Source organism: Platalea leucorodia (genome assembly GCF_965183815.1).
Source record: "Platalea leucorodia genome assembly, chromosome: 2".
Classification (NCBI taxonomy): Eukaryota; Metazoa; Chordata; class Aves; order Pelecaniformes; family Threskiornithidae; genus Platalea; species Platalea leucorodia.
This window is the reverse complement of record NC_138824.1, coordinates 94136207-94152578: the sequence shown is the minus strand read 5'-3', so window position 1 is coordinate 94152578 and position 16372 is coordinate 94136207. Positions and strand designations below refer to the sequence as shown.

At 38.1% G+C, this 16372-nt stretch overlaps 1 protein-coding gene across 2 annotated transcripts in view; it reads left to right on the top strand.

The window, feature by feature from the left end:
* Positions 1 to 15654, top strand: part of CASK (calcium/calmodulin dependent serine protein kinase) — a gene marked incomplete at its 5' end in the record, with an annotated part of 227593 nt that extends 211939 nt beyond the window's left edge. For both annotated transcript variants that reach the window (XM_082337801.1, XM_082337800.1), the window contains 5 exons: positions 1626 to 1706; positions 1798 to 1878; positions 5832 to 6034; positions 8201 to 8284; positions 14340 to 15654. In XM_082337801.1, coding sequence (XP_082193927.1) covers positions 1626 to 1706; positions 1798 to 1878; positions 5832 to 6034; positions 8201 to 8284; positions 14340 to 14516 — 626 coding nt within the window. In that variant the 3' untranslated portion in view covers positions 14517 to 15654. The remainder of the gene's footprint in view (positions 1 to 1625; positions 1707 to 1797; positions 1879 to 5831; positions 6035 to 8200; positions 8285 to 14339) is intronic.
* Positions 15655 to 16372: the final 718 nt, after the last annotated feature.

Here is a 16372-nt window from a genome sequence, read left to right as displayed (position 1 = left end):
GGGAAAAAGATACTTGCCAGCCTAGATGGTCAGACTGGTAAAACTGTTTAACATGTTGTAGATCTTTAGCCCTTTCTAATATGAAATGAATTATTAATTAGTTTAAATAGTGTGAAGGTGCAAAAAGGACAGTAGTAAGAATTCCATGTTTGTAGGTTTGCGGAATGGAAGAAAAATATGACTAAATTCTTGCTTGTAATATTTGGGGAAAGGTTGAAAGAGATTCTTCTTTAGGATGAAATTCAAAATGCTTCAAATGGACTAGTAAGTTTTCATATCTGTATCCTGTCAAGTTCTTAAAGAGTTGAGTATGTCAATTGACTGATTTGTAGTTTGACCAAATTGAAATAGTTTTACTTTTTCTCTAGGGTAAAAAGACTGCCATTGAAATGAAAAAACTGCCCTGTAAAAAGACATATATTAAGTTAAATCCTTTCCTGCTTTAACTGAGACTTTAGTACAAAGAGCTTTCTGGTAGGCTCCACAGTCTTAATGCTGATTTTGGTGGCTGGGGACTTCTAGAGCAAGCAAACTAAAGCTCCCGCCACTGCCTACTTTCCTGAGGGGTTTTGGGTAGGGGGAGAGGGATATATCCAGACTCATCCTAAAAGATGGATGGGATATAGTTGAGGTGAATACACCAGTGTAGGACTTGGAAACACTCAAAGAAGCTCATACTTCGTATGCAGTCTCTCCTTGCTTCTTTTTATAGCACGCATAAATACAGAACTGAAAACTCTTGTTCATTATTCTGCTCACAATTGCTGATTTGTGGAATCTTTATAAATACGATTAACTGCCTCCTGGCTTCTTTTTTCATTAGAATTCTACAAGAATTATCACAGATGATGTGTTATTGGGCACAGGAGGAATAAGCTGTTTTTAATGAACAAAACTTGATTTTTCAATCATTACATACCTTGGCAATTGACAAAAGATTGATAGGCATGATGGAATTCATCCAATTTCAACTGCAGTTGAAATTATTTCTGAAATAATACTTTTACAATTTTTCCCTAAATATGGTGGAGGTTCTTTTATGTAATGCCATCACTTTTCGTTAGAATTCTTCATTCTGTCACAAGTTTTAAAAGCATGTCAATTTAACAGCACGTGTGTTGAAAGAGAACTCTAATTACAATTAACATGCTGATAGTTTTGAAGAATAAATACCACAAAGTATTAACACTCTTCTCTATACTTCTCTCATAGATATTGTTAAAACATGATTATGAAAGTATCTCTATCTTCAGTGTAAATAGATGTTCTCATATTGTATTCATGTTGATCACTGTCTACAGATTTTTCTTTAGTATTGCTATTTCTTAGGAATGCAAACGTGAATGGCATGCCATTTTAGCTATTTTTTGTGGTCTGCTGAATACTGCATGAAAGGACATGCAAACTTTCCTGAGCATTTCAGTAGCTTTGTTATTGCTTTTTAACAGTTTTTTAAATGAATACTTTTGTTAAATTTGCATAATGAAATTGTTTTATTTTCCATAACGTATTACTTTGTATTGCAAATCTAAAACTTTCTAAAATTATAATTTGTAGCACAATTAATTATCAACCTTAATATGCCTTTTTTTCTTATCCCTGTGGGGGTTTCTTTTGTGTTTTAGTGTTTGATCAATTAGATCTCGTCACATATGAAGAAGTAGTAAAACTGCCAGCATTCAAAAGGAAAACACTAGTCTTACTAGGTAATTTTGAGTTATTATTCTGAAAATAACAGCTTAATTTTGAACCCCTTCTGGTGGAAAATTTGTAATTAATTTTTGTGTTGTGGATTAGGTGCACATGGTGTTGGAAGAAGACACATAAAAAACACACTCATCACAAAACACCCGGACAGATTTGCTTACCCCATTCCTCGTAAGTAGCAATGTTCAATGTAGTGCAAAATTGTTTGTAGCATCCTTGACAATATACCCATTGTAGTACTACATGTGTTCAGTCCTGCTGAGACGAATCCTATCTTAAAGGTGGGAACTGTGATAGGACTGGGTATATTTCTTCTTTTGTTTCTTTCAGAGGGAGGGGTAGTAAGTAACGCCACTTTTACTTCAAATGTTTCCTAGTATTCACAAAACTTCTTGTTAAGCATACTTCTCTCTACCCCAAATGTTTGTTAATTTAGAATAAAGGCTAAAACATTTTTCATTTTTTCTCTGCTAATTTTACATTTACAGTTCAGGTAAGACTGGAACAGCCGTGACATAGAAAACTGTATAATTCCCATGAGAAGAAATATAAACTGGATTTAGAGGAAGCCTTTAGTGTGTACCTTACCTGAATGTTTTAAATTACTTTTCACAGCCTAGCCTTGAGGACTGTAAAATAACTTCAGCTTTCCAGAGATGAGACTAAGAAAAAGAAAACGCAATTAACTTCACTGCTTACAAGTGGGTTGTTACGAAGAGCACAGGAGTGTTTTCCCTTCATGACAACCTTTACCAATATCATGGCAGGAATTGCATATCCTACTACATGATCTCTTGGAGATGCACCCTTTTTCCTCAAGCTAGGCATTCTGAAACAAGAGCATCCAGCAGCTAAATCTGTTCACTCTGTTTCAGGCTGACTTCAGAAACACCATACATGGCTCAGAAGTGACATTGATGACCATTATGCATTAATTTAATTTACTTTATACCTTGCTAGTGCTTTACTTCGAAATTGCACTTAGGTGTTTTTCTACCTATAAGGATTTTGTTGTTGCTAGAAAGTGTTATTTTTAAGAACTTCCCTGTAAACCTATTTGGAAGGGGAAAAGGATTAGTTTGCTGCTGATTTAAGTTCCCCAGGCTTGCTCACTAAGGAGTTCAACAAAGACTAGTGCCAGCAGAAGCAAAACAGAAAGACGTAGCCCTTTTGACCGCAGGAACCATTAGATCACCCCAGCAGCCATGTGAAACTGCACTGTTTGTCATGCTACTGTTTATATCTAGACACTAAAATCCTGGATTAGACCCTTTAAAAATGCGGTGCCAGGATTATGTGATGTACATTGTACCTATGTTATTCAATACAGACAAGACTATAGGGGGGGAAGGGAGTAGTAACCCAGCAAATATGTTCTCCATTATGAAGAACTAGAACAAAGAGTAATAAATGTTTTACAGTATGCGTTTCACCCAGTCTCTCTCAAGTACTAACTGTATTGCTGTGGGGAGGTAGAAGCTTGAACTAGTTATTTTATCTTCAAATACCTATTAAAGTGGACTCCCCTATACCGTGACGACCATGCCTTAGATTGTCTGCATTAGGTTCCTGCTCTGTGGAGGCACTGAAATTGCTTCACTGATTAGATAAGATGACTAAAAAGACTAGACTGCAAATCAGGATGAAATTCAGGTGCTTAAGCATCAGTATGAAGTTTAGATGCCTGTTTTAGACATCACCTGACCTCCAGCCCCACTCCAGAAGAGCAATGGTATCTTTTAACTCCTGCATTATATCTAATAGTCCTATGTGAATGTTTCAGATTTAAGGCATTTAGGGCATTTAAAATAGCACTTTGTGCTGGTGTTTAGAGACCCAAATTACTTCCTTATGTTAGTGATATAAATAGATCATAAAATATAAAATATTTTTTGATTTATGTGATAAAATATATCACATACACTTGAAGTATTATGGGAACCTGGTCTGTCTTTCAGCTGACTCTAGGTAACTGAATTTATTCTCTCCAGCTGTCAGGGATGGATTTTACTGCATTTTCTGCATTCTTTTACAAAACCATGGTAGGAGTAGGTAGCTTTTGAGATATGCCTTAATTGGGTGTAGAGTTTTGGGGAATGCTTTATGAAGAAATTATCTACTTACTGAAAACCTGATCGTAAAGGTCACGTCACACACAATGGTAGTTAATTAAAAGGATTAGTAGGCCATACATCTGTTACCACATAGGTCTGCAGAAGCAATATATTCGAAAAATATGTTATTGCTAAGTAGCTTTCATCTCTCTTGGCCACAAGTGATCAGGCCCTCGCCCACTTTTTAGACTTACACTTTCACACTCAGAAGAAGAAAACCTCATAAGAATTTAAGTAAAAAAGGAAAACACAGAAATGTTTTTACAAAAGAAGAGGATTTGGGGGAAATATAAGAGTAGGTAAGTTCAGTAGACCTAGGGCAGCAGTGACTAGTATAGTGATATTATATGGTTTGTATAATCCATTGTTCTTGAATTCCTTAAAATAATAACTATGATCTATAATATTTCTATAGAACTTTTCAGCTTTGAAATATGCTAATTAATCCTCAGAACATTGCTAATTTTTCCTCAGAACAGTAATAGGTATAATTAAAAATAGAAAATTAGTTCAATTTTTGGAGACCTTGTTTGAAATTATGATAGGGTTGTTGGAAGATAAGGGATTAGATTGGGAAGAGATGTGGTGTTTCAGATATGTCACCAACATAAATGTGATAGTGAAAAAATATGAGAGTAAATCAGTATGTGAGGGAATATAAGAAGAAAGATAAGCAAGTGGGTATCGGCATGCCTGTGGGGAAAAGAGGAGCAGATGACCTACAGAATCACAGAATGGTTGAGGTCCTTATCTCTGGAAGTCATCTGGTCCAATCCCTCTGCTCAAGCAGGGCCACCTAGAGCCAGTTGCCCAGGACCATGTCCAGGTCGCTTTTGAATATCTCCAAGGATGGAGACTCCACCAGCTCTCCGGGCAGCGTGTGCCAGTGCTCAGTCACCCTCACAGTGAAAAAGTGTTTCCTTACATTCAGACGGAAGCTTCCATGTGTCAGTGTGTGCCCATTACGTCTTGTCCTGTCATTGAGCACCACTGAAAAGAGCCTGGCTCCATCTTCTTTACACCTTCACTTTAGATATTCGTACTCATTAATGAGATCCCCCCTGAGCCTTCTCTTCTCCAGGCTGAACAGTCCCAGCTCTCTCAGCCTTTCCTCATAGGAGATGCTCCAGTCCCTTAGTGCCCCTTCACTGGACTTTCTCCAGTATGTCCATGTCTCTCTTGTATTGGGGAGCCCAGAACTGGACCCAGCACTCCAGGTTTGGCCTCACCAGTGCTGAGGGGTAGAATCACCTCCCTCCACCTGCTGCCAATACTTTGTCTTATGCAGCCCAGGATACCTTTAGCCCTTGTTTGCCACAGGGGCACATTGTGGGCTCATGTTCAACTGAGTGTCTACCAGGACCCCCCACAGGGCCTCTTCTGGAGAGCTGCTTTCCAACTGGTCAGCCCCCAGCACGCGCTGGTGCATGGGGTTGTTCCTCCCCAGGTGCAAGACTTGGCACTTCCCCTTGTTGAATTTCATGAGGTTCCTGTCAGCCTGTTTCTCCAGCTTGTCAAGGTCCCTCTGGATGACAGCATGACACTCTGGCATATCAGCCACTCCTCCCAGTTTTGTATCATTGGCATCCTTGCTGAGGGTACACTCTGCCCCATCATCCAGATCATTAATGAAGATGTTGAACAGGATTGGGCCCAGTACTGGCCCCTGGGGTAAAGTGGAGAAACTGAATTGTTTAGAAACTATAAAAACTGTGAGATCTGGCCTTTGCTGTTGAAAGCAGCTGATAGAGTCTTATAGTCTTGACCAGGCAAAGGTTATTTATGACCTTCTGTTCTTCCTCTGTTACCTTTTGATATTTACCTTTTCCACATCCCCCAGACTCCTGCTTTTCCCAGCCCCTGTCATTCTGCCTACCCCAAGCTCATGCTTCAGTGTTCTGTATGTGATTTGACAGGTCATCATTCAGTGAATAAGTATTAATAAACCAAACAAAAAGCCATATATAAGCTTAATATTGCTTTTGTACTAAAAATATTTTGTATTTTCAGACACAACCCGACCTCCAAAGAAAGATGAAGAAAATGGGAAAAATTACTACTTTGTATCACATGACCAAATGATGCAGGATATATCAAACAATGAGTATTTGGAATATGGCAGCCATGAGGATGCAATGTATGGGACAAAACTGGAAACAATACGAAAGATCCATGAGCAGGGACTAATTGCAATACTTGATGTAGAACCTCAGGTAACTAGAAGTACATGAAAATGGGACTCATCACAAATCCTTCAACCTTATTTTATTGAGATATATTTATTCTTATTGATTGCACACTACATAAGTAATGCATACAGTAATGTGGAATAAAAGTCCCTGGAACACCAAGGTATCAATCTGTGAAGTAGAATTGTGGTAATCGTCTGGTTAGAAGAACACACAGCAGAAACAAATCCATAGTTTAGCTTGGTATGCAACCACTATAGCTTGAAAATCTACTTACCGTGTAACTTTTTAATAGATTAGTCTCATGTCCAGGGAAATGTATCAAAACAAGTGATTGTCATTGCCTGCCAGGAGTAATGTTTCGATATTTTCAAAAATTTCTCTTTGATGCTGTATTAGAGGGTAATCTTGTTCCCAGCTGACTCTTGTCTCTATATCGCTATTGAGCATGGTCAGAAACATTTGTGGTCAATCACCGATATCGATCCTGTTTGCACAATGACCAGATCAGTGTTGTTACTTTATAAACTCCTGTCTATGTTGCGGTGTTATACTTTTTGGAGGAGGGTAGGAAGGAAAATCAGGCTCTCAAGAAACACTAATAGTTTGTTCGTTCATTATATAAAATCTTCAGTGGAAAATTCTGATACGTTTCCTTTGAAACATCCATATAGTCATGACTTTCATTTCACAGGGATGTGTTTATATGTTTTGTTAGGTGGAACAACATGAATATGGACAAATGCGATGTTTATATTATTCTAGCAGATTGAAGGAAATGGGAAGACAGACAAATGAAAATTGTGACCAGTGTTATCTATTTAAATTTGCTGCTGCCTTTCTTCTTTGTGAATGGATTCAAGAAGTTAAAATTCTTTAAGAACTTCATAACAGAAATAAGATACCTGACTAAATTATTTAAGACAGTTCACATAGTATGCTGGTGTGGTGCTATTTTGAAAAATAAAATCCCACATTTAACAGTTTTCAGGGAGAGCAGCATTTATCGTTAGTTCAAACGGAGCACCTGTGAAAAGCAAACTCTCTTGGTAAACCTTTTCAACTTGCATTATTCAGAAGCCTTACAATTCTCAGAAGCCATTTTAATCTTTGTTAGAATATACTTATATTTGGTAACAGCCACCTTTGCTGCGCTTCCTCCAGCATGTGTCTAGCAAGCCTCTTTCTTAGCCAGCTTCCTCATGCATCCACCTCAGCTCATCAAGGCCAGCCTGTCTGTGGACTTATTCCTAGTTATCTGACACCGCTTGCCTGTTTTTCTTTGGGTACTCTTAAGTTATCTGAGTTTTCTTGACTTTCACATACGGGTTTTATCTCTTGTTTAGAGGAGGTTGTCATAGATGATATATTTAGGTGGGTTTCAAGCAGCAGAGATGAAAACCTCTTTAGCTTGGCAAAAGGATGGATTGGGGTTTTTTGTTTGGTTCTATCTTGTCCATCCATTTGAGTTCAGCTGAGGTATGTTTACTTGCTGTCCTGCACTTCAGTCTAACTTGGATCTGTACCAGAGTTTCACTTACAGCAGCTCTGTGTGTCACTCAGTAAATTATGACTAAGTCAACTTTTTAATGAGAACTCCTTTCTTCTGCATAGATTTGGTTCAGGGGTTTGGTGCTGCATTTACTGCATTAGTGCTATGCTCACTTTTTAAAAACGTCACTATGCTTACTTTTTAGAAACTTCAAACCTCTCACATCACAATTTCATTTGTTTCAGAAAATAATAATAAAAAAGTCTTGGTAGGTGGAAAAAGTCAGACAAAAATTATATTCTAATCAATATGTATTCTAAAATACAGTTGGCTCTTTTCCCAATTTATGACATGACTGAATTTTTTTACCTGGTGTTAATCTTTCAGTTTAAATGTAAACAAAACTCTGCGCTCTTTGAGACTGTGTGGGAAGAGCCTCTGAAAATGCTAAAGCTTTCATTGTCTTGAAAACTCACTCTAATTAAGGATAAATATCTGGTTTGACCACCAAAAATGTAAAATAATGCAAAAAGTTAAGAGTGTGTATTACTAAGGTCTTGACTCCAAATCAGTTAAAAACAAATACCAGCATTGGTAAATCATGATTTTGTATCTTCTGCTTGTGAGACTAAACTTACTTCACATTGATTGTTGCGGGATTCTTATAAAGTATCTGATTTTTTTTTTTTTTCGCCTAGGCATTGAAGGTCCTGAGAACTGCAGAGTTTGCTCCTTTTGTTGTTTTTATTGCTGCACCTACAATTACCCCAGGCATTAATGAGGTATGGCATGTTGCAATCTAATATCCTATCAGAGAGAGAATTCAGGATGAGATTCAAATATGCAGATAAGACTCTCTAATTGTTTCCTTGTCTGTAAGTGGAGAGGCAGACAGACAGTTGTATGACAGCATTATTAAGTTGATTGAGATGTATTTATTGTTTATTAACTGATTTTTCTAATTCAAAATATGAACTTCAAGTTGAAGGATCCGCATGATGTATTCTAAAAGTACATATTCTTTTATTTCATTCCCTGCCCTAGCTCAAAGATCCATTTCCAAATCCTTGACAAATCATTAGCACAAATTACTCAATTCTGAGTTGCAATGCTAGCACTAGATTACAGCTGCCCTGAACTGAAGAAATGGGTGTGCGTGACTGTGCTGTCATCCCACCTTTATCTTTTAGTATTTTTTCTATACAGCACATATATATCGGAAATAGGCTTATTAATTTCAAAGGCTGTTATCTAAGAATTGGAAGCTTTGACCAAAGGGGTAATTTCTTTGGAATAATGTTAAGTATTCATGGAGGCCCACATCCTGAATTTCCTATTTAGTCTTTATAGAGTATCTGCTCTGCAGATTGCTACTGGTTTCAAAGATGATATCAAGCAATTCTGGATTTAGCTCACAACAGGGCAAACGGTATTTATACCAACACTTTATCTGCTCAGCCTTTTTTAAACCATGATATTAAGGTATTTAATCAATTGGATTTGACCATTAATCTGTTCCAAATCTCCTAGATGTCTCCTTGATCACACAAAAATAAAGTCAGAAACCCTGTCTCTGCAGCCTGTTTCTATAGAAATGTAATTACAATATCATAAATATGAAACTATGACATCAGTGCAGAGGCTTGCAGGAAAATAAGGAACAAGACCAACATATTTAAATGCAAATACCCTGAATGATTGTTAAAATAGCAAGTGGAGAGTGAAAAATAATGGCCTTGAGCTGCAATTTTACTGGCAGGTGAGGCATTCTACTAGTTCGCTGTTCCTGAAGGGAGTGATTCTCTCTAACTTGCTTCTGGGACATATATTGCCAGTCTGCACTGACCAGATCCTTTAGTGAGCTACTTTAGCTCTAAATTGGATTTTTGTCAGTTTTCAAGCAGCTCACAAAGGCTCTGACAAACACCAATGCCAGAACAAGCAGTGAAGGCATGTAGCCAGGAAGAGAGATGGGAGGGGGAAGAAGGATCTTTTAACTTTCACAGCAGTAAGTTATGTGATTTCACTGTGTCTTATGGACCCATACCCTAACTGTAAATATCACGAGTGTACACTCAAAGATCTCTCAGAACATCAGAATTTGCAATGTTAGTGAAGTGACAGTTTGCCTAACTGCTGGTGTTGGTGTATGCTGTAAATCAGTACAATCTTGAGAAAATACTAAAATTTTGTATTCTACACTGAATTTGCTTTTGTGCAAGCAAATGGCACAGCATCACTTAAAAAATAGCTAGAATCGTTCTTAGGATGTGTCAGGCAAGCACTGTGCTTACAGCAGCGCTCAGGCAGCCCAGTACCCTGTGGAATTATGTCATTGCCTGGGTTTGTTGCCTCCATACCTGTGTCTCAGCTCCCAGATAGTCTTCCTTGGCCTCACTCATCTGCCAGTGGTACTTAACTTTTACTCTTCCAGCTGTAGAGTATAACACAGAGACATTTGGGACAGTTCATATGAGGGAGAAAATGTTTTCCATGGTACACTGGAAAGAGGACAGAAATGTACCTTTTGTAGTACTGGTGGGGAAATACTTGTTCATGCCAAAGAAATATTAGTAGAAGTATTATGTTCTAAATATTTCCATTCATGCTGTAAGACTGTGTCTTTGTTTTAAGCTCTTGTGACTGAAGTGCACGCAGGGTTTCACTCAGGCACGTGAATTGCTGAACTAAGCATGCTAATTTATGAATCAATTAAACTTAAGGAAAGGGAGGGGCAGGAAATGGTAATAGCAAGAGACCTTACCCGAATACAGGATCCTGTTTTCCAAGGTTTACTGGGCTGCGTGAAGGGAGATATGCAAATTATGTCTGTGTGTTAGCAGCCTGCAAGGCAGCAAACAAGGGTGGAGAGTGTGTGTTTCATATTTCCCATTCATGCTTCCTTTTTGAAAGGTTCATTTGCATAATGAGTATCCCTTTCTGTTTATCCTCTTACCCTGTTTTGTTTATTTTACTTATGCTTTTTGAGAACAGTTCTGTAAATGACTGTCCTTTTTTCCTCCCTTATGTTTTCTTAAATTTCATCTTTATTTTCTTTTCATTTTCCTGCACTCGTACTAATTGTACATAGCTGCCAAAATGGTGCAGAAAATTGCCTGTAAGTACCAGCTAGGGGCTGACAAGGTAGTCCCAGTTGTTTCAGTAGTTTTAGAATGTAGATATGCTTGTTCCCATTCAACATTACTTTCGCCATTGGAATAAAAATTTAATGTAATAATGACTTCAGATATCTGTGCTAAAATTATCTGCTAGTAAAAAGCAACTAGAAAGTAAAATTTCTACTCTTACAGCCGTATATCTGAACTTTGTGGTAAAGTCAGTGCAGAGGCCCCATCTTAGAAGTATCTCTCTTGAGACACTTTAGCCTGTTGTAGACCACACAAAATATCTCAATAATCAAAGACCACACAGCAAGAGTTAGGAGGCAAAATATTATGCTTTCCAACTGAATATAGCAGTGCACTATGAGCAATTCTGCAAAGCACAAAACCGATTTAAATCATATAGGAAATCTCCCAGAGTGTACCCACCTGTCTAATCACAGAGGAAACTTAAATCAGATTGTTGCTGTGCTAAAACAAAGAGAGGAGAGAGCTTATCAGGAGACACTGGAGTAGGTCCTCTTTCCTCCAGCTGTTTTCTACCTCCCATTGCCCAGACAGTAGCAAAGAGGAGTTAACAGGCTTCACTTTTTTGATCTAAATCTTTATTGAGCCATGTGTAAATCTTAATTGAGCCAAATTCTTCTGAATTTTAGCTATGCTTCCTCGCTTCCTACAGCCAAAGAATAAGGAATTTTCTTAAGAAGTTTGCAGTCCACCAGCTGTTTAAATTGAGGAGAATTTCTTTCTGTTGGAGCAAAATTGGCAAAGGCCTGATGGTGTGTTTATACATTGTTCACAGCCTTAGAAGGGAATATTAATAATTTGCTAGGCTGTGCTTTGACTGCCACAAGTGGCAGCTGTTGTCCTATGTACTTTAAGGCCAAAAAAAAACAGCCCTCAGAAACTGAAGATTTCACTGGTGGCCATTATGCATGTGGGAGAGATTTTGTGGATAAAAGCCATGGTTCACTCCTTTCTGTCCCAGCTATGGTGGGGAAGGAGAGATGATTAGGAAAGTGAATGGAATTCTAGTGGTAGGAAAAAAAAGTCTGTTCCAATAATGGACACACTGCAACTAGACCCACATAAAATGCCTATTGCATGAGAGCTGAGGGAAGACGACAAGACAGATGTTCTGCTCCCAGATGTGAAATTACTGAAGTTGTGGCCATTCATTTGTCTGTCTGCAGCTAGCTGAACATTTTGCTAAGTATCTTCTTTCTTGACACTATTGAAAGCACAGCTGCTGGAGAATATTCTTGGAGAATAATCTGGGATGTTCACTATTCAAAATTTAATTAAGAAATTTTAGAGAAATTGAGAGGAACTTACTACAGCAAACATTTTGAGGAAGCATTAGCTTCAAAGATGAATTTTGGCCTTTAAGACCTACAGACACAGAGGAAACACTGACATGGTTTTGAATGTACAAATAGATACTCTGTCACAAACACAGGTGAAATTTGGTCCCAGAATAAAACAAAAATCAAGAACTTGTAATCTCTTCTCTTTTTGCAGAACTTGAGAAAGTTTGAACCTATTTGAAAACTGCTGCAATGGCCTATCCCAAACTTATTACTGCCCCTAAAAGTATATGAAAGGAGTAATGTTTTACATTTCCAACAGGCTAGAAAATTTAGATATTCCCAAATACAACTCACCTTGATCCCAGTCAAGTTGCATCTAGTAGAAGCTAAGTCAGAAAAATATTAAAATTTAATGAATTTTTGAAACTCTTAGTTTTGTGACATCTATGTGTGCAAGGTAAATATTAGTATTCATTCTTCTCTACCTACCAGTTGTTTTTTTTTTAAGATGAGATAGCTGTAAGTTTTTCAGATTTTTATTGTCTGTCACAGTAAGACACTTTAGTGAGAGAAGTTAATTCTCATACTTGTGGGTAAAGATGACACTGATGGGAAATCTGAATAGCAGTTAAAAAGCTACATATAACTTAACAGTTCTAAGGCTTCGTGGGGTTTTTTTAGGTACTGTTAGCCTTGTGCCATGAGATTAAAACTCTTTTAAAGGTGCAGTATGATTTTGCTAAGACTGGCTTTAAATATAAAATTAATCTTAAAGCACTGAAAATATTCTGCTTGACAAGTATGATTTTTTTTTTTTTCCTTAGTAGGTTAATTTAAGCAGAAGAGTTTAGATCCTCTGCTGATATAAATTGATATCTCTTTTGGAATCTATGAGAAGTTCCACAAAAATATTTCATATCAGTATTGATCCATAATGTCCAATTTGTTAACAGCCTAAATTAAACTTGCATGCACTGGTATCTTTTACGGAAGTTCCAGACGTCGCTGGTGATGCGTAATAGTCCATACAAGGAGCATCCCTTGTACAGAAGCAGATGTGAGGAGTATTTGCCTGACTCTGAATGAAATTTGTAATGACAATCAAGTGAAGGCAACATCCCCCCCTCATTTGAGGCTGCAGTTTCAGGAAAGAAGCAGAACTGTAACTTTGGTACAGAACTTCTCCAGAAGTGGCTGGTTTCATAGCTACAGGGAAGGAGAACTGTCTCAGTGCAGGTTTTTCCCTTCAGAGGGCCTGAAGGCCACTGTTCTACAGCTACTTGTCACTGTAATTACAAATACTTGGAAGTTTAAACAGAAAAAAGGGGAGGGGGGGAGTCTCTTATTAGCTGGATACAATTCTGTTCCCAGAATAATTTCTTGTGCAAACAGCTATAGGCACCGTGTCTGTACTTCCTGCAGCCTAAAACTCTGTTATAATAAAGAGCATCCCAGTTGATTGATCAAGTAGGGTGACCCTATAGATACTACAGAGCAGCAGGAGCCTATACTGCTCATATGTAATTTTGCCCCATATCCACCCCAAACCTGTGGGGCAGGTTTAATTTCTAAGGGAATTTGCAGGAAGGGAATTCAAACTTATGATTGCTGCAGAGGCCTGGCAAGAAGCCTTTTGCAGTCCCGCTCTCTCAGAAAGGCAGACCTCACTAAGAAAGCCCATCGCAGTAGCGTTGCTGGCTGCACAGTCTCCAGTAGCGCACCCACAAAGTAGGATGCACTTGTTTCTGTAAGGAGATTGACACAAAGCCATGGAGAGCACCCATCTGCTGTCACTGGCCCTTCTCGAGTGTGGGCTGCGTGGTTCGTCTTCAGGATCTCAGACTAAGAGATGCTGGAAATGGCATGCTCTGAAATAGGAACCGCAGAGTAACGCGGAGTGAGAACTTCCTTATCGGTAAATGATTATTAAAGGAAGCAGACCCAGAAGACTGATGTTGAACAGAAAACGTTACCAAAACCGGGAACAGCTGATACCTGACAATATGCCCTCTCCTGTTTCTCTCATTCTTACCTGGACATAGGCCCAATAGCTCCTATTTGTGCATTTTGTACATTTTATTCACATATGGTCTCCGTTGCTCATGTCTGTGCCGCTTTTCTAAGCTTCCATCCTCTACCTTGCTTTTTTAACACTAGGCTTGTGTTTTGTGTCAAGTAACGTCCATAACTGAGTGCCGTTTGAATGTCAGCTTCAAGAGAGAAATTGTGCCATGTCTCCCATGTGATTTCCATAGATTTAGGTGGGGGATCTAAACCACCTAGGCCTCCCTAAGGCTTCTTTGCCCGTTTCCTTCTCTGTAAGCAACAGTTAGAAAGCTGTTGTAGAAGAGTATGAAAGGATCCAACTTCTCTCTCTCCCATTTTCTTTTCTGACTGCCGAACAGGATGAATCTCTTCAGCGCCTGCAGAAGGAGTCTGAAATCTTACAGAGAACATATGCACACTACTTTGACCTAACAATTATCAACAATGAAATTGATGAAACTATCAGGCACCTGGAGGAAGCCATCGAGCTTGTGTGTACAGCCTCACAGTGGGTCCCGGTCTCCTGGGTCTATTAGACCGGTCAGGAGAGAATTGAAAACAAATCTGTCATTACTGGGAACCACCTCATACATGGAAAACCTCTACGTTATTGACCTTGTGTCAACAGGTCTTGGCCCCTAGAGACTACCTAGATGTAGTGTGACCTAAAATATAATTATTGTCATGTCCGAATAGATAGGAGGAGGGGGAAAAAAAATTAAACACTAATTTAAAGAGACAGTATCTTTTTTTAATCATTTCTCCTAAACTTTAATAAAATGTATCTTTAAATGTATGTATTATTCAGTCCTTTGGAATGTTATATTTTTGGAAATCATAGCTTTTTATTTCAAGGGCCCCTAAAAACTGCACAAAATAGATGCTGCTTTCTATAATCTATTTTAATAGTAATAATAATATGATTCTGTTACCTTAACTTGGGGGTGGAACACTACATTCTTTTTAGAGTCTGATTTTATGGATTGGAATACTTTGCTTTCCTTTATTTATTTGAAGTAATTAGTCTAGTGGTTACGAAACAAATTCATAAATTTTAAAGGCCTTTTTTCGCTTTTTTTTTTTTTCCTAGGATAGTATTTTTAAGTACTTTTGTGTAACATCCAGATAATGTGATACTGTCTCTTTGAAGAACTCTGTAAAACTTTTAGAAATTTGAAATTGGGTCTTGACTCTTAATGCATGTGGACAGTCGCAAGCGTTCATGCTGTTGGTGTATCTGTGTTGATAAAACCTGTAATCTACAGCAAAGTACATTCCGTTCATGGGAACACGTACCCAAGGGAATAAAGTAAAATATTATTCTGACTAAGTTGTAAACCTATGCACATCCCTTGCATTTTGGGCAACTTTATAAAAAAAAACCTGATTTTTATTAATAATAATCATGTAGTGAAATGTGTTTGTAATTTTGTCTCAATTTAATTTGTTGTAAGGTGGGAGGGGGCAATTACTGGTTTCACCATTTCAGATCTGTGTTGTCTGAGAGTATTAACGTTTTAATTAAGTTGAAGCAAAGAAATGCTGATTTTTAATATGTATGTAATTGTTTAAAAATGCACACATTTTAAAAGAAAATACTGTGCAATGAAGAAACCAGTTTAGGCATTGCGATAAACTGACTATTCCAAAAGACTCATCTACAACAGCCCTGTAAATTCCTTTAAAAATGGTAATTGACTCTACAGTCTGACCAATTTTTTTTATTTTAAATATACTTCCTTTTATGTGTTCAACAATTAAATGCTTTTGGGTCCTTCATTTCATCGCAGGGAGTTTCAAGAATATATCAGTGACTTGTGCAGTGAGAAAAGGTTTCTTAAAGTCTGTTAAGGGAAGGCCCTGGTAGGGGCACGGCCTGTAGGCTGTTCCAGCGGCTCTGCTCTGCCTGTATGGGCACAAGTTCAACTAATTTAGGATTAGAGCAGAGCCAAGTAAGAAAATTTAACCATGTGCTGACCTGGTGTTTTGTTTCCCTTCTTCGTGCGCTCACTGGCCAAGATGGTTTGCATTTTTTTCTGAAAACGATTAATGGAAGCAAGCGTTGCCACCTCTTTTTAGGTGTCAGAAATATGGTGTTCCTTAAAATGATTTATCTTCAAAGCTTGGTTGGCTGTGCTGGTGTACGGTATGAAGTTTAGTGTTTATATGAAAATGGTACAGTGTTCTCAAAGGATCTTTCCTCAAAGCTGAACTATCAGCTGTAATTGATCTGTGGGCTGTTCCAGTTGTTTGGGACCGCTGCACGCGTAATCAGCAAAGGTTCTCATGGCTGAACCTTTATCATAGGGGTAATTATCATAAAGTGCATAGGTTGCTAATTTTGTCCTGCCTACTCCTACTGCAGGTCAGGTGGTCAAATCTCTATTCTTGG